The sequence below is a fragment of the Crinia signifera genome, chromosome 4 (assembly GCF_055691185.1).
Source record: "Crinia signifera chromosome 4, ASM5569118v1, whole genome shotgun sequence".
NCBI classification, from domain to species: domain Eukaryota; kingdom Metazoa; phylum Chordata; class Amphibia; order Anura; family Myobatrachidae; genus Crinia; species Crinia signifera.
Genome location: NC_139220.1, coordinates 19806864 through 19832678, shown reverse-complemented (window position 1 = coordinate 19832678; position 25815 = coordinate 19806864). Strand labels below are relative to the sequence as shown.

At 48.1% G+C, this 25815-nt stretch overlaps 1 protein-coding gene across 2 annotated transcripts; it reads left to right on the top strand.

Moving 5' to 3' along the window:
• The first annotated feature begins 75 nt into the window (after positions 1-75).
• LOC146073834 (hepatitis A virus cellular receptor 1 homolog) lies at positions 76-25677 on the top strand. Of its 2 annotated transcripts, XR_014473320.1 has the most exons (5): positions 76-2007; positions 5410-5742; positions 8380-8458; positions 8883-9051; positions 25306-25677. XR_014473320.1 is itself a non-coding variant. In XM_083181337.1 (4 exons), exons 1-3 carry the CDS (start codon positions 1959-1961, stop codon positions 8415-8417), a joined length of 420 nt encoding a protein of 139 aa, XP_083037463.1. In that variant the 5' UTR covers positions 76-1958; the 3' UTR covers positions 8418-8458; positions 8883-10237. The 2 variants fall into 2 exon arrangements, 1 of the variants encoding a protein (XP_083037463.1); XM_083181337.1 differs by lacking the exon at positions 25306-25677 and having other exon boundaries at positions 8883-10237.
• The last annotated feature ends 138 nt before the right edge of the window (positions 25678-25815 follow it).

Sequence of the window (25815 nt, the reverse complement as noted above, 5' to 3'; positions counted from 1 at the left end):
TGCCAAGTATTACAGGTCTGGCCACTAAACCACTGGATCGGTGGCCTAAATTGTGGATAAATTGTAAATACCTGGGAATTTACATCTATGTCCGTGATCAGGACACTAATTTGTAAGGAGCCCATTTGCAGCTGGATTAGCTTCTGGTTACAGCCATATACTAGATGTTATATACTGGCCAGTGAGATCTTTCCAGCATGGTGGGCGAGTTTGGTTGACAGCGGTAAATGGGTGCACAAGATCTTAGCGTCTCTGGACATAAAACCACCTGTAGTTACCATGGAGACCACAGACAGGTGGCACGATTGATGCTGGAACTGCCATGGCCGGCTCTACTATGTGTGTCTAGCTATTCTTCTAGCAGCTAAAATCTCCCTGAAACAAATTTTCAGAAGTAGGCAAGTATGCAATATCTGTATGATGCCCACATGGATTGCTGGCACCTCAGGGGGGATGTGGTAACTGTGGACAGCAATAAGGGTCCCAGTGATACAGACAATAACTTACTCCTGAATTCCATAACATATCTGTATGATGCCCACCTGGATTGCTGGCACCCCAGGGGGGGGTGATCACTGTGGGCTGTGATAAGGGTCCCAGTGACACAGACAATAACTTAACTCAGGGGTTCCCAATCTTTCTCTAATCACGGCACCCTAGAGTATCATAATTTTTCCAAGGCACCCCTAGGCCCCCAAAAACATATACCAAATTAAGTAGATTGTGTTTATATGTTCTTCTTAGATTCAGTTATGTGGTAAAGGGCAGGATTTGGTTCTGATTGTACACAATTTATGATTGCCACCAGCACTGGTTTTGTTCAGAAATAATTGATCATAAATAATTTGGATTGGTCCTGGACGACCAACCCGAGGCACCCCTGCAAGTGTCCTGAGGCACCCCAGGGAGCCTAGGCGCACAGTTTGGGAACCACTGCCTTAACTCCTGAATTCCATACAATATCTGTATGATGCCCACCTGGATTGCTGGCACCTCAGGGGGGATGTGATAACTGTGGGCTGTGATAAGGGTCCCAGTGACACAGACTTTGGGGCAATATAGACAAATGTAACATTATAATCACGGAGAGTGGAGATAATATCATACAGTGCTAATCTAACGTTCACATATAAGCAATATAAATAGGAAACAATAACTATGTGCTGGTATATTAGCATTGCATCACTAATACCCCTTTTCCATCTGAAACCCGTGTTAAACACGGGTTTTTGAACACGAATCATACCCGTGTAAGACACGGGTAAAAACACTGTTCACACTGCACATAGACCCGTGTTATACCCGTGTCGGAGCCTTTTACACTAAACCCGGGTAAACTTTGAAAAATCCCAAGAATGCCCACAAGACATAGGATTGTGGCTGTGATGGCTGCTTGTGCCCAGCGTAGGTAGGAGGCAATGTGCTGCAATGGCTACTTGTGCCCAGCGTGGGCAATGTGCTGCGATGGCTGCTTGTGCCCAGCGCTGGAGTAGCTGCTGCTGGGAAGCCTCCTCGTGGTCAGCGTCTCCCAGCGCGTCTCCAGCAGATGACATCATCTTCTGGTGCCCCTGAAGAACCAATTACCGGCCTCAGAGCGTTACCCGGATCTAAAACACGGGTAATGTGCGTTTACACTGCGCACAGACCCGTGTCATTGCCGTGTTTTACCCTGGTAGATACCAGGGTAGAATTCCCTGGTCTCTCTACCCGTGTTTTGTGAAAAGGACACGTTCACACTGACAAAAAACCCGTGTCGGTGCGCGTCCATGAGCAAAAACCCGGGTAGAATTTGCTAGTGGAAAAGGGGTATAAGATGCAAGCTTGGTGCATTCATTTATCATTTTCCCATCAGCACTTCCCCTTTTCTAATCTCTGATAAGTAGTTTATTTTCTCCGACCCCTCACAGCAGTGTGCAGGAAGCAACTACTGACAAGCACACCCTCAGCTGTAGTACAAGATGGCTTTACTGTCCCTATGGATGATTGGGCTGCTTCTGTCTCCTCTGGGTAAGTACCAGGCAATTTGCTGCATCCGAAAATGTTCCGTACATATGGGTCGATTCAGGTGGGCAGATCGCAGCTTACCGAGTGCCTGAGACGCCGCCCATCTGAACCCCTTCCCCCCCGCCGCTGCTGATTCCCCTTGGTAATATGCAAGGGAATGTGTAATAAAAACACAGCCTCTCTCATGCCTCCGCTGCAGGAAAAATCGTTCCGACCATTGAATGATTCCTCCCGCCTTCACAAATAAAAGTCAGTGGTAACTGACTTTTATTTGTGTGTAGCAGGACAAAAACTGGGCAGGCGGTTGTGACATCAGCTGCCCGATCCCGGCGGCAGGCATCGGCCCACCTGCGTATCCATGGGAGCTGGACACATAACACAGACCATGCGCTCCAGAAAATCCTCAGGAGTGCCACTGTCGGCGCTCCCTTCTTCCGGTCAGCACTGCTGAGCGCTGAGATCAGCGCTGCGCTCAGCTTCAGCCACTGCCCAGCTCCTGCTGCCCGGCCCTGCCTCCTCCCCCCCCCCTCCCCCGTGATTGTTTACACTTGGGGCTACTCTTCCGAACTGGGGGATTGGCCGGTGATGTCAGACAGCTGGTCCTCCCCCTGCCAATCAGCAGTGGGCTCTGGGGGAGCTCCGTGGCTGACTGGCTAGTCGCGGCTCCATAGGAATCCCATATTAAAGTTTAACATGGGCTCCTATTGACGGTTCCTACCGTGTTTCCCCATAACAAGACCTAAGCTAAATCCCCATTTTTCCCGGTCCCTGCGCTACACTACAATGCTCCCAGCTCCACCCCCCAACATGAAATGGATGCCGATGTTAAAGATTTAACGGTGTCATCCAATCGCAGCTGCAGCGTCTCACTCTCTCACAGTGAGTGGGCACCCTCCCCTTGTTTTCTGTGAATGACACTGGTGTGCGCGCCAGCGTCATTTACAGCAGCGCCAGAATTTGGGGTATGGACACTTATGATGAGGTTGTTGAAGAAGACATGACCATTTTTGAATAAAGGTAGATTTTTTTGGTTCACACTTACCTGTTTATTGAAGTTGCTGTCAATGTTAATTAAAATAAGACCTACACCGACAATAAGCTCTATGGTGTTTTTTGGGACCAAAAAAAATAATTTTGTTAAAATGTAAACATAGCCGTCTATGATGGGAACCGCCCATAGACGCCCAGGTTAAACGTCAACATGGGAGTCCGGACCTTGGAACTGATCCCATGGAAATGTAACCTGTCTTTGTTGGGGTGTGGATTGAAAGGTCTACAGTGTCTGTGTCGATAGTCAATAAGTCGACACCAAAATGTCAACATGCAGTAGGTCGACAGGTAGATATTAGGTCAATGACCCAATGATCGACATGCATTATACTAACAGGTGGGGTACTTGTTTCCTAGTACGGCAACCATCGCATCGCATACCATAAGGCATACGATGGTATGTGATGCGATGCGATGTTAGCCGATGTTATACAATTTTAAATTGTATACCATCTAATTGTATGGCATTGTATGGCATATACAATGGTATACGATTTTATATTGTATAAGCACCCTAATGGGTGTTTGCAATGTTAAATGTGCCCCCTATAAGATAAATAATTGTATAAGCACCGTAATAGGTGCTTACAATGTTAAAAGCACCCCACTATCAATGCCAACCCGAAGCATGGCGAGGGGCGGCGGTACGCATCCTCCGACCTTTTCATACCCCCACTATCCACGTCGGCGTGGAGTTGATATCATATAGTGTGGTGAGCCACCGAGCCCGAAGCCATTAACGGCGGCAGGGGGGGGGCCCAAACCAAGCTACGCCACTGGTAGCCGGCCTCATTCAGACAGGGACTAGCGAAACTATCACCAGCCCCCGCCAGGTGGCGCGTGCGCACGAGGTGCTCACGCACCCTGTGGCAACGGAGCTCCCCGTCACTGTCTGCCGCCTACCCCGCTGGTTTCCATCGCCGCCCCGACCACCCCTAACCCTGCCCGTCGCTCCGAAGCAGAGACGGGCAGGGTGGCGCTGCCCAGCCGCTGAGAGACTGGGACAAGCGTCCTAGTTCAATAGAGTCCCTGTCCGAAGGTGCTAGCCAGAGGGGACGTTCTGGCGGCGCCTGGCAAAGATGAAAGGGGCTCCATCTGTATGCAACATAGCAGCGGGTGATCGGGCAGGGTTACCTACTTTTAAAGTCAAGACCCACCCCCCAATACTGCAAATCCTGCAATTTGTGGGTTTCGGAGGAGGGGCGGAAATTTAACGCTGTCGCGGGAGCGATGTTCACACACTGAAATAATTTTTATACCGATATTATGATCTGTCAATATTCTGACTCATGTCGGCTTTCTGACTACATTCCATTAAAAACAAGATGCAGTCATATGGTCGACAGTAAAAAAAAGGTTGACAGTCATTAGGTCGATCACTATTGGTTGACAAGCCAATGGTCGACACAACACAAGGGTATTCATGCCTTAGGTCAATGGTCGACACAACACAAGGATATTCATGCCTTAGGTCAATATTGACAAAATGTCAACACAGGCAAAAAATTTTTTTGCAAAGGATTGTATGTATGTATTATGTGTGAAGGAGCGCCACCTAGTAGCCAGCTTTGGTTACTGCAGAATGTCATACAATTGGTCGTCTGCCCTCACAGAAAATCTATGTGGTAGAAGTTGTGTGTCCCGCTGCCCAGTACCCGGGAAAGGTGCACCAGGGAATACTGACTACATCAGCACAAGTGCTCATTAAATTAGGGTCAAAGTGCTGACATACATTAAGTTGTCCACTAAAGGTCGACAGGACTCATGAAATAGGTCGACGGGGCTAAAATCAACAGGGTCATAACGTCAAAGCATGCATAAGGTCGACAATGTCAAAAAGGTTGACATTAGTTTTTCACATGCTTTGGGAACGGGGCCTCGATATGCTCAGCACATTATATTGTCCCTCCGCGCACTAGTGGATGTAGACCTTAACATGCCGACATATTTCATGTGTTGACCTTTAGTGGTCGACCTAAGGTATGTTGACCTAGCGACTGTATGCCATTAATTTATACAGCCAGTCTATACTAGTGATGTGCGGTTCTCCAGGGTGAGCGGTGGACCCGGTGCCCGCTGTGCCCGTCTATTAGGCCTGAGCCTAGGTAATTAGTACCCGCCACTCCTCTCAGTACCAATGTCGACCTTTTGACTGTCGACCTAGACACTGCTGACCTAATGCTTGTGTCGACCTATTGACCTGTCGACCTAGACCCATGTCGACCTTGTCCCATGTTGACCTAGAACCATGTCGACCTAATGACTGTCAACCAACTTGTTGTAGAAGCAACGATCCCAACCCCATCCATTCCATGCACAATGTGTAATGTCCCTCTCTCTCCTTGGTGTTCACAGCTTTCTCGTCAGCAGACAATGTGCTGGGATTCGTGGATGAATCACTGACTTTACCTTGTACTTATTCCGTACGGAACGGTAGAACCAAAATGTGCTGGGGACGCGGCAGCTGTATATTAACAAAATGCTACAATACAATCATACGGACAAACGGCAGCGTTGTGACCGGGAGGACATCTGGCAGATACCAGCTCCTGGGGGACATATCGCAGGGGAACGTGTCCCTGACCATCACCCAGGTCACCGAGGATGATGAGGGAACTTACTGCTGCCGCGTGGAGATCCCAGGATTGGGTAATGATGAAAAAAAGAATATAAAGGTGGAGATACAAGGTAGGTACCGGTACTATTAGTCTGACGGATACAAAGATAGACACAATACACAGACAGAGAGCAAATAATGGGGCTTATTCTTATTATGGCCGATATCACTAGATGCTTTCATTATTTTCATGCTAATACGACAATTGGCTGAGAAAGTCGTGTGTGCCTGAAAGCCCAAGCCGATCCCCCTACCGTTCTACCAAGTACCATGCTCGGTGCCAGATTAAGATCTAAATAGGCCTGGAGCTGAAAATGATCAAGGGCCTATTATGCGCAATAATAGGGGTTGTGGCCAGCACCTAATAATGTTGGGGGCGTGACCAGTGTTCTGGTTGGATGGTCTGCTCATGGGTGTGTCTGTATTTGTGTAAATACTTTCAACTAATTATATATGCCTGGAAAAGACAGGAGGCTGGTATAGGAAAAATGCAGGGAGATATATTGGTGGGTGCCCTCCAAAGGTGCACCCGCAGGACGCCGATGTCCTAAGATACTTGCGGGGTGAGGCGGCACTCCAGTCATAAAAAAATACTGAAAACCAAAACTTGGTAGACAATATGTCAGCACCTTTTATGTGGTAACCAAAGTTTACCACACCATGTACTCCTTATACAAATCATGCAACACAATAGTAACCCCTTATACTGTACTTGCTTCTTACACATTGTGCCACATGGAATGAGCCAAAATTCACACCGACTGAGCCAAAATTCACACTATGGCACACGGATTGAGTCAAAATTCATGTTATGCCACACAAATTAATGCAAAATTCATATTTTGCCACATGGATTGAGCCAAAATACACACTATACCAGGCATGTCCAAACAGTGACCCTCCAGCTGTTGTGAAACTACACGTCCCAGCATGCCTTGACATAGTTTTAGCATTCCCTAATTGCAAAACTGTGGCAATGCATGATGGGACTTGTAGTTTCACAGCTGAAGGGCCATAGTTTGGACATGCCTGCACTATACCAAACAGATTGAGCAATAATGCACAATATGGCCCACATTAAAAATTTACACCATAATGCCCATTACATGTTAAGCCTCACACCATAATCTCCATTACGTATTATGCCAAACGCCATAATCATACCTCCCAACTTCTGTCCGTATGAGTGCCCGAAAAGGGGGTGGGGCGTATGCAAATGAGGGCGCGGCTTATGCTAATTAGCCGCGACCTCATTTTCATACGAGAATAGACGCTGTGCGCATGCGCACAGCGTCTATTCTACTAGATTGGGGGTCTCCCAACTGCCACCCCCCCGCAGCGGGACAATGCCTGCCGCGGGTGGGACAGCGGGACAGGACCCGAAAATCGGGACTGTCCCTCTAAAATCGTGACAGTTGGGAGGTATGCCATAATGCCTATTAAAAATGATGCTACATAAGTGTTGCTTACCTACATGTTCATTGCCAGGGGTTCCATGTTCATTGCCAGGGGTTCCATGCTCATTGCCAGGGGTTCCATGCTCGTTGCCATGTGGGATTACATGCTCATTGCCAAGGGGGAATACATGCTCGCGGTAACTGGGGGACAGTCGCCGCCGGGTAGAAATTACAGCCATTAACAGCCAGGCAGAGAGCAGGGGGCTGCCCGGCTGTATTCAGAGCACTGCATGTCCCGACTATTTGAAATAATACCCCTTTCATACCAGAAAATGCAGGGAATATGGTCCCAGGATCATGCAGGGACATTCTCGGACTGGCCCCTTTTACACCAGCCTAGTCCCTGCATTTTCTGGTGTGAGGGGGAGAGAAAACCACCCCCACCCCCCTTTAAACAACCAGCTATATCTTCGGAACCAACTGACCCATTTACATGTAGCCTTCGAATGATTTTGGTCCCGTGAAACTGGGCCGTTTGGTTCTAGAGAAATCTGTCCTCAAACAACATGAACAGCCATGAAATTACATTTCAGAAATGAAAAAAAAATAGTTTTACCTGCAATATCTCTAGAACCAATGAACCCATATGGACCAGCCTGGTATCAGATTGAAGGCCCAGCGATTTGGGTTCGACTGAGATCAACCTCGAGTTTCTGTGATGCTGTAGGGGGAACTGGCAGCCATTGGAACCGGGTGGAGGTCGGAATTAGCGGGTCCCATGTTATCCTATGGGGAAAACGTTCCAGGTTTGCCTGGCGGTATCTCCGGTTCCCGGGAGGGCTAGCGACGCGGGGCTGGTCTCGTTGGAAAGCCCTGACCCTCAGCTACAAAATGGGCCTATTTGGAGAGTGGGCCTGGAGCTATAGCTCCATCAGGCCCATTGTTAATCCGGCTCTGACCATGCTCAGTGCAAGGGAACATTCTTACACACTCCCATGACAGACTTAATAAACTGAAATCTAAATTGCAGTGTAAAAATAAAGCAGCCAGTGTTTCCCCTGACACAAAATAACTCACACAAATTTAACTCTCTCTGCACATGTTACATCTGCCCCATCTGCAGTGCAGCATGGTTTTGCCCATTTTGAGAACAAATTTGTCCCTGTATTTTTCTGGGGGTAACTGGACAAAGACTATTAGAAGGTAGTGCTTTATGATAGGAATAAGCAAAACTTCTACATCATCTCTGCCACATTCACTCTCTCAATAAATGTCTTTCTGATCCTATTATTTGTTTCACAATTTCCACAGTTGCAGAATGTCCTGATGATTCAGATATAGACGCCTAGTACTGAAGAATCTCCCGCAACAGACTCTGCAGGTACAGCAGGTACGTATCCCTGGAGCTTTCATCCGGATTCATGAACTTCAAATAGGGAAATGTTTAATGGAAATGTTTTCCCAGTTGCAACTGCTGAATGTAAGATTGATGTGACTACTCCATTGGGTAGCCGAATAGCTGACAGAAAATGTTTACATATAATCGACATGGTTAAAAGATTGACACAAGCATAATGTCGACATGGCTGGGGTAAAAAAATGTAAAAAAAAATATTTTTTCCTACTTGGTGAGCGAAGCCAGGGGACGTGGTACACTAATTAGGGGTCCACACGCTCAGGTGTTGACATTTCTACAAAAAAACCTTTCCAGCGTCAACCTTTTTCCAGTGTGCGTGTCAACCTTTTTATGTGTATATTTTGCATAAACGTTCAAAAAATGTACTTTTACTACTATACTCTCTTTCCATCTGCAGGGCTGACACCTATGATGCAGAGACTACTGTGGAATATAACATATGACTAATCCAGGCTTCTGTATAATTGGCAGCAGAGCTTAATGACACGTCTTATATCAGCATTGCAAAGCACAAACCACAAAGCACCATAACTTCTGGAACAGATATCAGCAGCGCACGCTTACTTGTAAGGGGCTGGGGTGGCCTCAGCAAAGCTTAGTATGACTCATATACTGTAGATTTTATAATGCTTATGTAACCTATAATTATTTTAAGTAGATAAAGGCAGAACACCAAAGGCCCCCATACATTATGAGATTTGGAGGCCCGATTTCGTCGGTTCGGGCGAGAAATCTGGGGAAATCGGCCCAAACCGCAAGTGTATGACATCGAATTGGATCCGATACATGGTCCCATGTGCATCGGATCAGAGTCGGAGGTCGGACGGCTGCGTATATGATAAATCTTAGGTGCCGCTGTCATCGGCACATCACGGGTGTTAAGCACTCGCAATGTATCACATTGGATATCAGGGGTGTGGCGGGCGGTGGAGAGAATGAAAACGTACTATTTAAATGGCCGGATTAAGGTCTGTGGGTGCCCTGGACAACAAAATTGCAGCCACCCCACCCCCCCACCCCCACCCCACACACACACACAGAGGCAGCGGCATGGTCCCTGCGGCGGATGGGCAGTCAGCGCCGGGGTCCCTGTGGCGTAATGGGAACTAGTAGCCCTACTAGTTCCCATCTGCCGCAGGTACCCCACTGCTGACCTCCCATCCTCTGCCGGGACCCCGCCGCTGACTTCCCATCTGCCGCAGGAACCTGCTGCTGACTGCAGTGCCCAGCTGCCGCAGGGACCCCTGGCCTTACTCCTGGGGTATCTCTATTATGCATGCCCAAATCATGGTGATTTAGGTAGTGCTGGGCTGCTGGCCAACATGGGACTCGGAGAGTATAACTATATAAGGGTGCATTACACACCCTACAACCATTATAGATATCATATGCCATTGGAAGGAGAAGTAGTGGGTACTGCTCCTCTGCGCCCCATTGCTTAAGCCCTGTTGTCAGCCTCAGCTATTCTGCAGACAGTTACAGTTCTTCCCTAGCCCTTAAACCATCTTCTCCCCCAGACAGGGTAGCACCCAGCACGGTATTTTCCCTATAAGAATAACACTGTGTATAAGGTCATTTCAAAAGAATGTCCAAAGAAACCAAACTTCCTTTTTACCCAGAATGATATATTAACCCTTTGTGGGCCAAGTAAATTTGTCAAAATAGATGAGAAATTGCCAAACAAGCCTTTTCATTCATCATAATGACCGGTACTGTTTGCCTTACACAGGAAATATAATCTTTTTTTACACATTTTTTTACTTGAATTTATATAACAAATGTGAGCGACGTGGATATTTAGCGCAACTCTCACAGAGATGGTGGCACTCCACAGGTTAAGTAAGTTCCTCTTTTGCTAACCTACAACATCCCCCGCTCTAGGGTGTTTTTCAAACTTAGGGCATGAGAAAGAGAACTTGCAGTGTATTGCAATATGTACTTATCTTTCTGTCGTTATTAAGCCATCAAAGATTGCTATCTTGAAAAGTAAAAAATGACGTCACTGCGTCTGATTTGGAAGCACATTGGGGGCATCTTGAATAAAAACACAAGCAAAAGTTGAGTATTTCCTTAGGGTAGGGTCATAGGGTCGACACAAATAAGGAAAAAGGTCACGTACCTTAGATCGGCATGGAAACGGAAGTAGAACAGTGATGTATTGAGCTAATGAGCAGCTGATAGGTGGAAACACATGTGGTGACCCTACAATACATTACAAACCGTCCAAATTAGTGTAAAAGAATACACAAAACTGTGTTTTCTCCACTGGCGCTCAGAACCGTGAAGGCTAAATACTGAACGTCTCCTCTTCTCCGACACTCTTTAGACAGTGGGGGGGAGGGATTTGGTATATTTCTCAAATAGCTTCAAAGGGGATAACCTGGACCCTTCCCCAACAGTTAGATAGGGGTGGTACCATACATCCCATGTGGGGGTTCAACGTCTCCTCTTCTCCGCCTCTCTTATCAGAGATATATTGGTCCAATTATGGTAATGGTTCTCAGACGATAGCCTTAGCTCCAAATCATAACGGTGCAGTCCATACATAGGGTGCCACAGAATAGGCTAAAGGATAGTGTAATACTATGTAATAAGAAAAAATGACATAAAATAACAATATGCAAAAATAGCCAGGTTCTAGATAAGGAGAGGATTACCAGAGTTGGTGGAGAACCTGTTAGGCAACAGAAGTTCTCAGAAAGCGCTTAATATGAGATAGCAGCCCGGTTACTGTCATCAGATTGATGGTCCCGGTATTTCTCTCCTCGGCCTGGGTCTGGTCTATAAACATCAACCAACTCTCCACCCCACCCCCAGTCCCTATCCACCCCTACCACCAACTGGTAGTCACAGCTAACCTCTCGCCATATCCAGCAAGATTGAAACAGATCAGTGTCCCTGCAAAAATTGCTTTCACTTTCTGTTATGACATATTTTAGCACACAGTGGAGTCATTTATGCAGTCGAGAGACATCTAGTGGTCACTGGCGGTAGTTCACCTCATATTGCCTATCAAATCTATATTCTCCCACCACCTACTTTACAAAACACCTTTGAAACAAGCCGAACGGACGTTCACATGACCTCACCCAGCACTGCATAGCAAGATACACACAATGAACCGTATAATATACGTGTAAGAGATCAGCACATGCAGAACATGGGACACAGAATTGTGTCATTTAAAGATGACCACAGAAACCAGACTTCCTGCGTTACACAGAATTACATCGTAACGGAGTTCCCGAAATGATGTTCTGCTTATATTATATGGTGAGAAAATACTTACCACATGGCTACCCCAGATTTTTTTTTTTTTAAATAAATAAAATTTTTACAATAATTCGGTGCTAATTCTAAAATAATGTTTCTGCCTTTTATTTTGGAAGCTAATGCTTCAACATTTGGATTAGGGATATTTTTTTGGTCTATCAACACGAACTGAATTTGCCACAGCATTGCTCCGCCCTCCGACACCTGGAAGTCCCGCCCCTGAGTTCTGATTGGACCACGGGCCATTCAGTCATATATAATGGTTGACCATCGATCGCTAAAACTATTGATGGTTATCCATCAAATAGTTTACTACTATCGATGGTTGGTTGCAGAATCACCAGCGATGGCAACCATGATCAATTTATTTATTATGCCATGCGGGCACGTACAATAATGCCTTGTTTGGCAGACCATGGGCACAATCACTTGGCATCGTTGGAATCCTGGCCCCTGACTTGTATAGAGAAAAGGTCCAAACACCGGGCTAGCATAAGATCAATTGGGAATCATTTATTTCCCCTTGTAAATGGTATACTGTCGACATGCTTAAGGTCGGCATGGTTGGAAGGTCGATACAAGTATTAGGTCGACAGTGTCTTGGTTGACAGTCCTAGTGAAAAACATGGGTTTTTCACTTTTATTGGTGCCGACATTTGCTGACAGGCGGGATTTCAATGGGACACATATTGAATGTAAAAGGTTTATGGTAAAATCTACATTACAGTAACTAACTTTTCCTGGACACAATAGTTTTAGGATTGTCAATCTAAATGAGTTGGAAGCAGTGGGCAGCCCCCCCAGGTAAAATCCGCCACTGTGTGATGCCAGGCGCAGTCTGTGAGACAGCACTGGCTTCACTGTGACTGGCAGTGACTTCCTATTGGAAGTCCGACCTGCCAGTCACCAAGGCAGTCCCATTGGGAGGTGTTCCCTCCCTCCAGGACGCCTCTCTATGGGCTGCCGAACAAATCCGAAGATTGCGCATGCGCTTCAGTGCTCAATTACTTACCCGTGCGATGCTGGCCGCCGCGACACTGCTCCCCAGGGAGGGGGGGGCTTGCCGGGTCCAGCGATGCGGCGAGCGGCGCCGAAGCGTTCCGGGGGGGGGGGGGGGTGCGCTTGCCGTGCAATGCGGTGCTAGCTGCCTCAACGCTCCCCAGGGAGGGGAGGGGGCTTTTTGGGTCCAGTGCCGTGACTTTCCAGGGGGAGGAGCTTGCCGGGTGATGCAGGTCGCCACGCCACAACGCTCCCCGAGGATGGGACTGCTTGCTGGGTGATGGGGGGGACAAGCTCCAAACTGCCGTCCTCCAGCGGCCGGCGCCCTAGGCAAATGCCTAAGGCTGCCTAGTGGTGGCGCCGGCCCTGCGCATGCGTAGTACCTACATCGGTACTGCGCATGCGCTGGTCCCGGTGCCTGTCATCTATATTATACAGGCGCCGGGACCAAGATTCACTTGGGCTTTTGCTGAAGATGCCCATAGAAGCTGGCCACATGCGCAGTACAGAGGTTTGTTATGTGTACCCCAGCACAGGAAGTGGATGCATTGCATGAGAGATACTGCAGAGGGCTCTTAAGATAGCATAAGATAACTCATATTTTTCCAACGTGCTGGAACTTTCCACGACAGATGGACTTACATCTTCTATAGCAGCGGTTCTCAAACTGTGGGTCCTGACTACAAAGTGGCTCGCGACCTCCTCAGCATGGGGTCACGACTCCATGTTGCTCACCATCAGGCTGATGATTTTTCTCATCGCAACAGATTCAAGGAGTCTGTTGAGTTGTCTGTTATTTTAGACTCCTCCCATCATTTTGTGCCACCACAATGCTGCCATGTATGTGCTGTCTGCTGACTACACGTGTGATGTGATGGGTTATGGTATATCAGACTCCTCCCATCACTCTGTGCCTCCACAATGCTGCCATGTATGTGCTGTCTGCTGACTACACATGTGATGTGATGGGTTATGGTATATCAGACTCCTCCCATTACTCTGTGCCTCCACAATGCTGCCATGTATGTGCTGTCTGCTGACTGCACATGTGATGTGATGGGTTATGGTATATTAGACTCCTCCCATCACTCTGTGCCTCCACAATGTTGCCATGTATATGCTGTCTGCTGACTACACATGTGATGGGTTATGGTATATCAGACTCCTCCCATCACTCTGTGCCTCCACAATGCTGCCACGTATGTGCTGTCTGCTGACTACACATGTGATGGGTTATGGTATATTAGACTCCTCCCATCACTCTGTGTCTCCACAATGCTGCCACGTATGTGCTGTCTGCTGACTACACATGTGATGTGATGGGTTATGGTATATCAGACTCCTCCCATCACTCTGTGCCTCCACAATGCTGCCATGTATGTGCTGTCTGCTGACTACACGTGTGATGTGATGGGTTATGGTATATCAGACTCCTCCCATCACTCTGTGCCTCCACAATGCTGCCATGTATGTGCTGTCTGCTGACTACACGTGTGATGTGATGGGATATGGTATATCAGACTCCTCCCATCACTCTGTGCCTCCACAATGCTGCCATGTATGTGCTGTCTGCTGACTACACATGTGATGTGATGGGTTATGGTATATCAGACTCCTCCCATCACTCTGTGCCTCCACAATGCTGCCATGTTTGTGCTGTCTGCTGACTACACGTGTGATGTGATGGGTTATGGTATATCAGACTCCTCCCATCACTCTGTGCCTCCACAATGCTGCCATGTATGTGCTGTCTGCTGACTACACATGTGATGTGATGGGTTATGGTATATCAGACTCCTCCCATCACTCTGTGCCTCCACAATGCTGCCATGTATGTGCTGTCTGCTGACTGCACATGTGATGTGATGGGTTATGGTATATCAGACTCCTCCCATCACTCTGTGCCTCCACAATGCTGCCATGTATGTGCGGTCTGCTGACTACACATGTGATGTGATGGGTTATGGTATATCAGACTCCTCCCATCACTCTGTGCCTTCACAATGCTGCCATGTATGTGCTGTCTGCTGACTGCACATGTGATGTGATGGGTTATGGTATATCAAACTCCTTCCATCACTCTGTGCCTCCACAATGTTGCCATGTATATGCTGTCTGCTGACTACACATGTGATGGGTTATGGTATATCAGACACCTCCCATCACTCTGTGCCTCCACAATGCTGCCACGTATGTGCTGTCTGCTGACTACACATGTGATGGGTTATGGTATATTAGACTCCTCCCATCACTCTGTGTCTCCACAATGCTGCCACGTATGTGCTGTCTGCTGACTACACATGTGATGGGTTATGGTATATCAGACTCCTCCCATCAATCTGTGCCTCCACAATGCTGCCATGTATGTGCTGTCTGCTGACTACACGTGTGATGTGATGGGTTATGGTATATCAGACTCCTCCCATCACTCTGTGCCTCCACAATGCTGCCACGTATGTGCTGTCTGCTGACTACACATGTGATGGGTTATGGTATATTAGACTCCTCCCATCACTCTGTGTCTCCACAATGCTGCCACGTATGTGCTGTCTGCTGACTACACATGTGATGTGATGGGTTATGGTATATCAGACTCCTCCCATCACTCTGTGCCTCCACAATGCTGCCATGTATGTGCTGTCTGCTGACTACACGTGTGATGTGATGGGTTATGGTATATCAGACTCCTCCCATCACTCTGTGCCTCCACAATGCTGCCATGTATGTGCTGTCTGCTGACTACACGTGTGATGTGATGGGATATGGTATATCAGACTCCTCCCATCACTCTGTGCCTCCACAATGCTGCCATGTATGTGCTGTCTGCTGACTACACATGTGATGTGATGGGTTATGGTATATCAGACTCCTCCCATCACTCTGTGCCTCCACAATGCTGCCATGTATGTGCTGTCTGCTGACTACACGTGTGATGTGATGGGTTATGGTATATCAGACTCCTCCCATCACTCTGTGCCTCCACAATGCTGCCATGTATGTGCTGTCTGCTGACTACACATGTGATGTGATGGGTTATGGTATATCAGACTCCTCCCATCACTCTGTGCCTCCACAATGCTGCCATGTATGTGCTGTCTGCTGACTGCACATGTGATGTGATGGGTTATGGTATATCAGACTCCTCCCATCACTCTGTGCCTCCACAATGCTGCCATGTATGTGCGGTCTGCTGACTACACATGTGATGTGATGGGTTATGGTATATCAGACTCCTCCCATCACTCTGTGCCTTCACAATGCTGCCATGTATGTGCTGTCTGCTGACTGCACATGTGATGTGATGGGTTATGGTATATCAAACTCCTTCCATCACTCTGTGCCTCCACAATGTTGCCATGTATATGCTGTCTGCTGACTACACATGTGATGGGTTATGGTATATCAGACACCTCCCATCACTCTGTGCCTCCACAATGCTGCCACGTATGTGCTGTCTGCTGACTACACATGTGATGGGTTATGGTATATTAGACTCCTCCCATCACTCTGTGTCTCCACAATGCTGCCACGTATGTGCTGTCTGCTGACTACACATGTGATGGGTTATGGTATATCAGACTCCTCCCATCACTCTGTGCCTCCACAATGCTGCCATGTATGTGCTGTCTGCTGACTACACGTGTGATGTGATGGGTTATGGTATATCAGACTCCTCCCATCACTCTGTGCCTCCACAATGCTGCCATGTATGTGCTGTCTGCTGACTACACATGTGATGTGATGGGTTATGGTATATCAGACTCCTCCCATCACTCTGTGCCTCCACAATGCTGCCATGTATGTGCTGTCTGCTGACTACACGTGTAATCTGATGGGTTATGGTATATCAGACTCCTCCCATCACTCTGTGCCTCCACAATGCTGCCATGTCGGTGCTGTCTGCTGACTACACGTGTGATGTGAGGGTTATGGTATATCAGACTCAAAGGCGTAACTACCATTGGTGCAAGGGGTGCAACTGCTATGGGGCCCAGAGCTGAAGGGGCCCCATCTTTACAGTCTAAGGTATATGTGCTATATTCATTTATTACCAACAGTTGCTAAATAGGGGGTCCATACAAACTTTTGCTATGGGGCCCATGAATGTCTAGTTACGCCTCTGATCAGACTCCTTCCATCACTCTGTGCCTCCACAATGCTGCCATGTATGTGCTGTGTGCTGACTACACATGTGATGTGATGGGTTATGGTATATTAGACTCCTCCCATCACTCTGTGCCCCCACAATGCTGCCATGTATGTGCTGTCTGCTGACTACACATGTGATGTGATGGGTTATGGTATATCAGACTCCTCCCATCACTCTGTGCCTCCACAATGCTGCCATGTATGTGCTGTCTGCTGACTACACATGTGATGGGTTATGGTATATCAGACTCCTCCCATCACTCTGTGCCTCCACAATGCTGCCATGTATGTGCTGTCAGCTGACTACACATGTGATGTGATGGGTTATGGTATATCAGACTCCTCCCATCACTCTGTGCCTCCACAATGCTGCCATGTATGTGCTGTCTGCTGACTACACATGTGATGTGATGGGTTATGGTATATCAGACTCCTCCCATCACTCTCTGCCTCCACAATGCTGCCATGTATGTGCTGTCTGCTGACTACACGTGTGATGTGATGGGTTATGGTATATCAGACTCCTCCCATCACTCTGTGCCTCCACAATGCTGCCATGTATGTGCTGTCTGCTGACTACACATGTGATGTGATGGGTTATGGTATATCAGACTCCTCCCATTACTCTGTGCCTCCACAATGCTGCCATGTATGTGCTGTCTGCTGACTGCACATGTGATGTGATGGGTTATGGTATATCAGACTCCTCCCATCACTCTGTGCCTCCACAATGCTGCCATGTATGTGCTGTCTGCTGACTACACATGTGATGTGATGGGTTATGGTATATCAGACTCCTCCCATCACTCTGTGCCTTCACAATGCTGCCATGTATGTGCTGTCTGCTGACTGCACATGTGATGTGATGGGTTATGGTATATCAAACTCCTCCCATCACTCTGTGCCTCCACAATGTTGCCATGTATATGCTGTCTGCTGACTACACATGTGATGGGTTATGGTATATCAGACTCCTCCCATCACTCTGTGCCTCCACAATGCTGCCACGTATGTGCTGTCTGCTGACTACACATGTGATGGGTTATGGTATATTAGACTCCTCCCATCACTCTGTGTCTCCACAATGCTGCCACGTATGTGCTGTCTGCTGACTACACATGTGATGTGATGGGTTATGGTATATCAGACTCCTCCCATCACTCTGTGCCTCCACAATGCTGCCATGTATGTGCTGTCTGCTGACTACACGTGTGATGTGATGGGTTATGGTATATCAGACTCCTCCCATCACTCTGTGCCTCCACAATGCTGCCATGTATGTGCTGTCTGCTGACTACACATGTGATGTGATGGGTTATGGTATATCAGACTCCTCCCATCACTCTGTGCCTCCACAATGCTGCCATGTATGTGCTGTCTGCTGACTACACGTGTAATCTGATGGGTTATGGTATATCAAACTCCTCCCATCACTCTGTGCCTCCACAATGCTGCCATGTCGGTGCTGTCTGCTGACTACACGTGTGATGTGAGGGTTATGGTATATCAGACTCAAAGGCGTAACTACCATTGGTGCAAGGGGTGCAACTGCTATGGGGCCCAGAGCTGAAGGGGCCCCATCTTTACAGTCTAAGGTATATGTGCTATATTCATTTATTACCAACAGTTGCTAAATAGGGGGTCCATACAAACTTTTGCTATGGGGCCCATGAATGTCTAGTTACGCCTCTGATCAGACTCCTTCCATCACTCTGTGCCTCCACAATGCTGCCATGTATGTGCTGTGTGCTGACTACACATGTGATGTGATGGGTTATGGTATATTAGACTCCTCCCATCACTCTGTGCCTCCACAATGCTGCCATGTATGTGCTGTCTGCTGACTACACATGTGATGTGATGGGTTATGGTATATCAGACTCCTCCCATCACTCTGTGCCTCCACAATGCTGCCATGTATGTGCTGTCTGCTGACTACACGTGTAATCTGATGGGTTATGGTATATCAGACTCCTCCCATCACTCTGTGCCTCCACAATGCTGCCATGTCGGTGCTGTCTGCTGACTACACGTGTGATGTGAGGGTTATGGTATATCAGACTCAAAGGCGTAACTACCATTGGTGCAAGGGGTGCAACTGCTATGGGGCCCAGAGCTGAAGGGGCCCCATCTTTACAGTCTAAGGTATATGTGCTATATTCATTTATTACCAACAGTTGCTAAATAGGGGGTCCATACAAACTTTTGCTATGGGGCCCATGAATGTCTAGTTACGCCTCTGATCAGACTCCTTCCATCACTCTGTGCCTCCACAATGCTGCCATGTATGTGCTGTGTGCTGACTACACATGTGATGTGATGGGTTATGGTATATTAGACTCCTCCCATCACTCTGTGCCCCCACAATGCTGCCATGTATGTGCTGTCTGCTGACTACACATGTGATGTGATGGGTTATGGTATATCAGACTCCTCCCATCACTCTGTGCCTCCACAATGCTGCCATGTATGTGCTGTCTGCTGACTACACATGTGATGGGTTATGGTATATCAGACTCCTCCCATCACTCTGTGCCTCCACAATGCTGCCATGTATGTGCTGTCAGCTGACTACACATGTGATGTGATGGGTTATGGTATATCAGACTCCTCCCATCACTCTGTGCCTCCACAATGCTGCCATGTATGTGCTGTCTGCTGACTACACATGTGATGTGATGGGTTATGGTATATCAGACTCCTCTCATCACTCTCTGCCTCCACAATGCTGCCATGTATGTGCTGTCTGCTGACTACACGTGTGATGTGATGGGTTATGGTATATCAGACTCCTCCCATCACTCTGTGCCTTCACAATGCTGCCATGTATGTGCTGTCTGCTGACTACACATGTGATGTGATGGGTTATGGTATATCAGACTCCTCCCATTACTCTGTGCCTCCACAATGCTGCCATGTATGTGCTGTCTGCTGACTGCACATGTGATGTGATGGGTTATGGTATATCAGACTCCTCCCATCACTCTGTGCCTCCACAATGCTGCCATGTATGTGCTGTCTGCTGACTACACATGTGATGTGATGGGTTATGGTATATCAGACTCCTCCCATCACTCTGTGCCTTCACAATGCTGCCATGTATGTGCTGTCTGCTGACTGCACATGTGATGTGATGGGTTATGGTATATCAAACTCCTCCCATCACTCTGTGCCTCCACAATGTTGCCATGTATATGCTGTCTGCTGACTACACATGTGATGGGTTATGGTATATCAGACTCCTCCCATCACTCTGTGCCTCCACAATGCTGCCACGTATGTGCTGTCTGCTGACTACACATGTGATGGGTTATGGTATATTAGACTCCTCCCATCACTCTGTGTCTCCACAATGCTGCCACGTATGTGCTGTCTGCTGACTACACATGTGATGTGATGGGTTATGGTATATCAGACTCCTCCCATCACTCTGTGCCTCCACAATGCTGCCATGCATGTGCTGTCTGCTGACTACACGTGTGATGTGATGGGTTATGGTATATCAGACTCCTCCCATCACTCTGTGCCTCCACAATGCTGCCATGTATGTGCTGTCTGCTGACTACACATGTGATGTGATGGGTTATGGTATATCAGACTCCTCCCATCACTCTGTGCCTCCACAATGCTGCCATGTATGTGCTGTCTGCTGACTACACGTGTAATCTGATGGGTTATGGTATATCAAACTCCTCCCATCACTCTGTGCCTCCACAATGCTGCCATGTCGGTGCTGTCTGCTGACTACACGTGTGATGTGAGGGTTATGGTATATCAGACTCAAAGGCGTAACTACCATTGGTGCAAGGGGTGCAACTGCTATGGGGCCCAGAGCTGAAGGGGCCCCATCTTTACAGTCTAAGGTATATGTGCTATATTCATTTATTACCAACAGTTGCTAAATAGGGGGTCCATACAAACTTTTGCTATGGGGCCCATGAATGTCTAGTTACGCCTCTGATCAGACTCCTTCCATCACTCTGTGCCTCCACAATGCTGCCATGTATGTGCTGTGTGCTGACTACACATGTGATGTGATGGGTTATGGTATATTAGACTCCTCCCATCACTCTGTGCCCCCACAATGCTGCCATGTATGTGCTGTCTGCTGACTACACATGTGATGTGATGGGTTATGGTATATCAGACTCCTCCCATCACTCTGTGCCTCCACAATGCTGCCATGTATGTGCTGTCTGCTGACTACACATGTGATGGGTTATGGTATATCAGACTCCTCCCATCACTCTGTGCCTCCACAATGCTGCCATGTATGTGCTGTCAGCTGACTACACATGTGATGTGATGGGTTATGGTATATCAGACTCCTCCCATCACTCTGTGCCTCCACAATGCTGCCATGTATGTGCTGTCTGCTGACTACACATGTGATGTGATGGGTTATGGTATATCAGACTCCTCCCATCACTCTGTGCCTTCACAATGCTGCCATGTATGTGCTGTCTGCTGACTACACGTGTGATGTGTGGGTTATGGTATATCAGACTCCTCCCATTGCTCTGTGCCTCCACAATGCTGCCATATAGGTGCTGCTACTGACTACACATGTGATGTGATGGGTTATGGTATATCAGACTCCTCCCATCACTCTGTGCCTCCACAATGCTGCCATGTATGTGCTGTCTGCTGACTACACATGTGATGTGATGGGTTATGGTATATCAGACTCCTCCCATCACTCTGTGCCTCCACAATGCTGCCATGTATGTGCTGTGTGCTGACTACACGTGTCATGTGATGACCTTCTGCAGGACTTTGCTGGGGTCCTGTAATTATTTTTATTGCCTGAAGGGGTCCGAGAGCAAAATAGTTTGAGGACCCCTGTTCTATAGGAATGTTGGTATCACTAGGGTAGTTACAGTCAACAGTCTTGATTGGTGGAGCATGATGGGAGATGTAGGCAGTGTCCAACTCAGGCATGAAGGAGCGAACATACTTGCCTATCTGACCCTCTCCGTGAGGGAGAAAATGCTCTGTTCCTGGACTTCCCTGGTAATGTAGGATTGCCATCACCTGTGGTGAAACACCTTACTTATCAAGGTACTTGTGTAGTTTCACGGCGGCAGCCTAAGCTACGTTTTCATCATAGGCTGCCGCCGTGAAACTACAAAAATAACTACCATACTGTTGCCGGGAACTGCAGCATCCCTGGCAAGCCTAGTCAGCGCCTCTCTCACACCACCAGCGCCAGCATGATCCCCTCTCTTTGGCGGAGAGGGGATCATGCTGGTGCCGGCGGAGAGGCGCTCCATCTGTTTGAGACGCAGGAGCATCTCAGACGCTCCAGCAATGAGACGCTTCTGCGTCTGAGTAGTCATTGCGGCAGGGTACAGCAACCCTGCGTACAGGGTCAGGGCCGCCGAGAGGCAGGGGGGGCGGGTACAATTTACCTGGGCCCGGGCCTGTCAGGGGGCCCGGGTCCGGACACACACACACTTTTAAAAATTTTACTTTGGGTGCGAGTGCGGCGCCGGCGGGAGCTGGGTCAGCCTCGTAGCGGTGGGAGCGCGGGCGGGAAAACGCAGGCGGGGGAGGCCGGGCGCCGAGTATTAGGAGAGCAAGCCAGCAGTCTGTGTGCAGTGGCAGCAGTTGTCCACCGCTGCGGAGCTCAGCACAGACACTCTCGTGAGATGATGATTTCATCATCTCGCGAGTCTGGCTGTGTGTCTGCAGCAGCCTGGGACCGGATGCTCCAGCCTAGCCATCGGGAGGAGAAGGTGCAGTGGAGGAGCTCAGGGAGGCTGAGCCCGCTGCTTGAGCTGACCCTGCAAAAAAGTCTATTCTGTAAGTACACTCTTCTGCCCTGCCTGGCTTAATGCATATACTGTACACTGTAGATAATATCATGGCTGTTTTTTTTTTAGTGCTGCCCCCCACAACCTTATCGTTTATTAGTTATGTATTTCTTTTTTAACTTTTTTTTTTTAAGTTTTGGCTTGTTTCCCCCGGACACTGTAATAACATAAGGGCTCTGCTGGGCTGGCTGTCAGCCATCCTGTAAGCCCTTCCTTGTTGTCTGGGATCTTGTTGGCTCCCCTGCACACGTGCTCTGTGCAGTGCAGAGGAGCTAATATGTGGATGTTGCCCCCCCACCTTCACATTATGCCCCACACCACTGCCACCCGCCAATGAACAGCGCAGCCTGGGGTCAGGGCCCAGGAGTCACTGCCAGTGGGACACAGACATATGCTGGCCGGCCGGCCCTGCTGTGACATCAGCAGCTGAGGCGGCAGCGGCTGCAGCACGGGTGCCCATCGGAGTAGTCTGGATGCCGACTTCCTGATGGTCCTTCTCCTGGATTGGTCTGGAAATCGCCGTTGGTGAGTTTGAGTTATAGATAGTAGCTTAGCCTCAGGCAGCTCAACTGCACATGACCATGCTGCGGTGTGGGGAGAGGGTCATGAGCTGACATGGTTGGAGGGAGCCCCCTAGGCAATGAGGATGTAAACCGTTCCATCCCCTGGGCTACATGCGTGTAATCACCCCATGGCAATTAGCATTGAACCCCCCATGGCAACAAGCATGTAATCCTCCCATGGCCACAAGCATGAAACCCCCTTTGCCAACCAGCACAAAACTCCTGGCATCAAGCACGCAGCTCCTGGCAACTAGCATGTAGGTAAGCGGCACTTATGTGACATAATATGTAAAAGGAATTACGGTGTGTGACATAATATGTAATGGAATATGGAAATTATAGCATGTGGCTAAATAAGTAATAGGCATTAAAGTGTGGGGCATAATGTGTAATGGGTAGTACGGTGTGAAACATGATGTGTAATGGGCATTACGGCTTGTGGTATAATGTGTAAGATTCATATGGTGTGTGTGGCATAATGTGGCCATGCCCCTATTGTCATGTAGTCTCATCTAGTTTCATATGACCATGCCCCATCCTGACACATGACACACCCAATTTAGGCGCACTTATAGTACCTGGGTACAACATTCCCTTTTGAGGCCACAACCATGTTTTAATAGGCCATACACCCTTTTCTAGAGACCTGCCCTTTATTAACTGTGGTGTCTCCCCCCCCCCCCCCCCCCCCCACACCATTTTTCCTGGATCTGCCCCCTATATACAACAAACAGATGATCGGCACTCCAATAAAGCTGTCCCGTGTGGGTAATGCCCGGGTGCTTGCCAGGGTGTATGACTACACCACTAATACAGTGCGAAGAACGGAGGCACTCCTGGGACTTGTAGTACACCAAATTGAAAACACAGGGGTCTGGGGGCAACATTTCGGTCCTTTCTTTTATTAGACCGTTTTTGGAAATGGTCTAATAAAAGTACCGAAACATTGCCCCCAGACCCCTGTGTCTGTGTCTTCAATTTAGTGTACACTGCAAGTCCCAGGAGTGCCTCCATTCTTCGCTATATATATATATATATATATATATATATATATATATATATATATATATATATATATATATAGAACACGCCCCCCCCCCCTCCATAGGGGCCCCGGGAATTTGTTGTACCGGGGCCCGAGAATTCTCTTGGCAGCCCTGTACAGGGTTAGGGGTTCTGTAGCGTGTGCGTCTCCTGTCTAAAGAGGGGGTGCGGACGCAAGTGCGTCTCATTCACAATTAAGGAGGCATTTGCCGGTGCTCCATGTTACATACTGGCAAGTGGCTCCTTTTCAATCCCCCACTATCCACGACAGCGTGAAGCGTGGCGAGGGTGCACGTTACACATCCTCCCAACCTTTTCATACCCCCACTATCCACGTCGGCGTGGAGTTGATTTTATATAGTGTGGCGAGTGCAGTGAGCCACCGAGCCTGAAGCGCGGCTAGCCCCGCAGAATACATGTAAGGTAATCCGCGTCCCCATTGCGGGGCTTGCCACGCTTCAGCCTCGGTGGCTCACTGCGCTCGCCACACTATATAAAATCAACTCCACGCTAACCATCAGAGATTTCATGGTCTGGGCCCCTTTATAAATATATATCGTTAATTCTGATGTGGCGTTGCCGGGCGTCAGCACTGCATTTCTGGGGGCGGAGTCCAAACAAAGCAGGCGTGCCTGTAACGTTTGCGGGCCAGGCTGTGGTGGCTGTGTGATGTCACAGAGGCTGACATAATTTATTATCAGTCCTTGGAGTAACGTTAGTGAGCACACCTTCATCCGACCGTGACCACCAACCAGAGTGTATGCTCCAATTATTATTACCAATTTGTCACCAGGAGATGTAAAGCCTGTGAGTTGCTATCGTCTATCCTGCTGTTTAATCGAGTGTGGAATATTTTGTCGACATTCCTCACGTCGGCATGAGGTTGCGGTCTATGTTTTGATTCTGAATTGATGTAGTCATTTTAGTTATACTTATAATTGTTATTAGTGCTGTAAATCAGATGTCACATTTACAGGATGCACCAGAGTGAACTAAAAAGCAAAATACGAGCTAAACAGTCATAGTGATACCGTACAGCAAGAAGTGTCCCCTCATCTGTGCACAGAGATGCGGTCAGTCATCGTATTCTCACTGTTATGACTCAAGGAATGAAGAAGTCCCCACAAAACTGTGTCATATCTGCTGAAGAAAGGGTCTCACTGCTTGCAGCCTACAGAGAAAAAGGAACTTAAGTCTATAGTGAGACAATATATTATACTGGAGTGTGAAGGGTAATACTCACAAGATGTCAGCTGGAAGGATCTCTGCTACCATCTGTCTTTATCTCCTTCACCTCAATGGTGAGTGTCTACTTCAAATTATTGGTTTATATCATCTTATCATTCCTTTCTTGGTCATTCTTCTCTTCCTCATTCTTTTTGTTGCTCACTGTTGCTGCCATATTTTTGAAAGAGCTAGGTGCGCACACTCTCCTGTTAGCAGCATGTGCGCTAGAGCAGTTTATTGTATTTGCTGTTTAGTTTTC

Coding starts and splice junctions, on each gene's coding strand:
- LOC146073834 (XM_083181337.1), top strand. CDS start 1,959: ATGGCTTTACTGTCCCTATGGATGATTGGGCTGCTTCTGTCTCCTCTG. Junction 2,008..5,409: donor GCTGCTTCTGTCTCCTCTGG/GTAAGTACCAGG, acceptor TGGTGTTCACAG/CTTTCTCGTCAGCAGACAAT. Junction 5,743..8,379: donor TATAAAGGTGGAGATACAAG/GTAGGTACCGGT, acceptor CAATTTCCACAG/TTGCAGAATGTCCTGATGAT.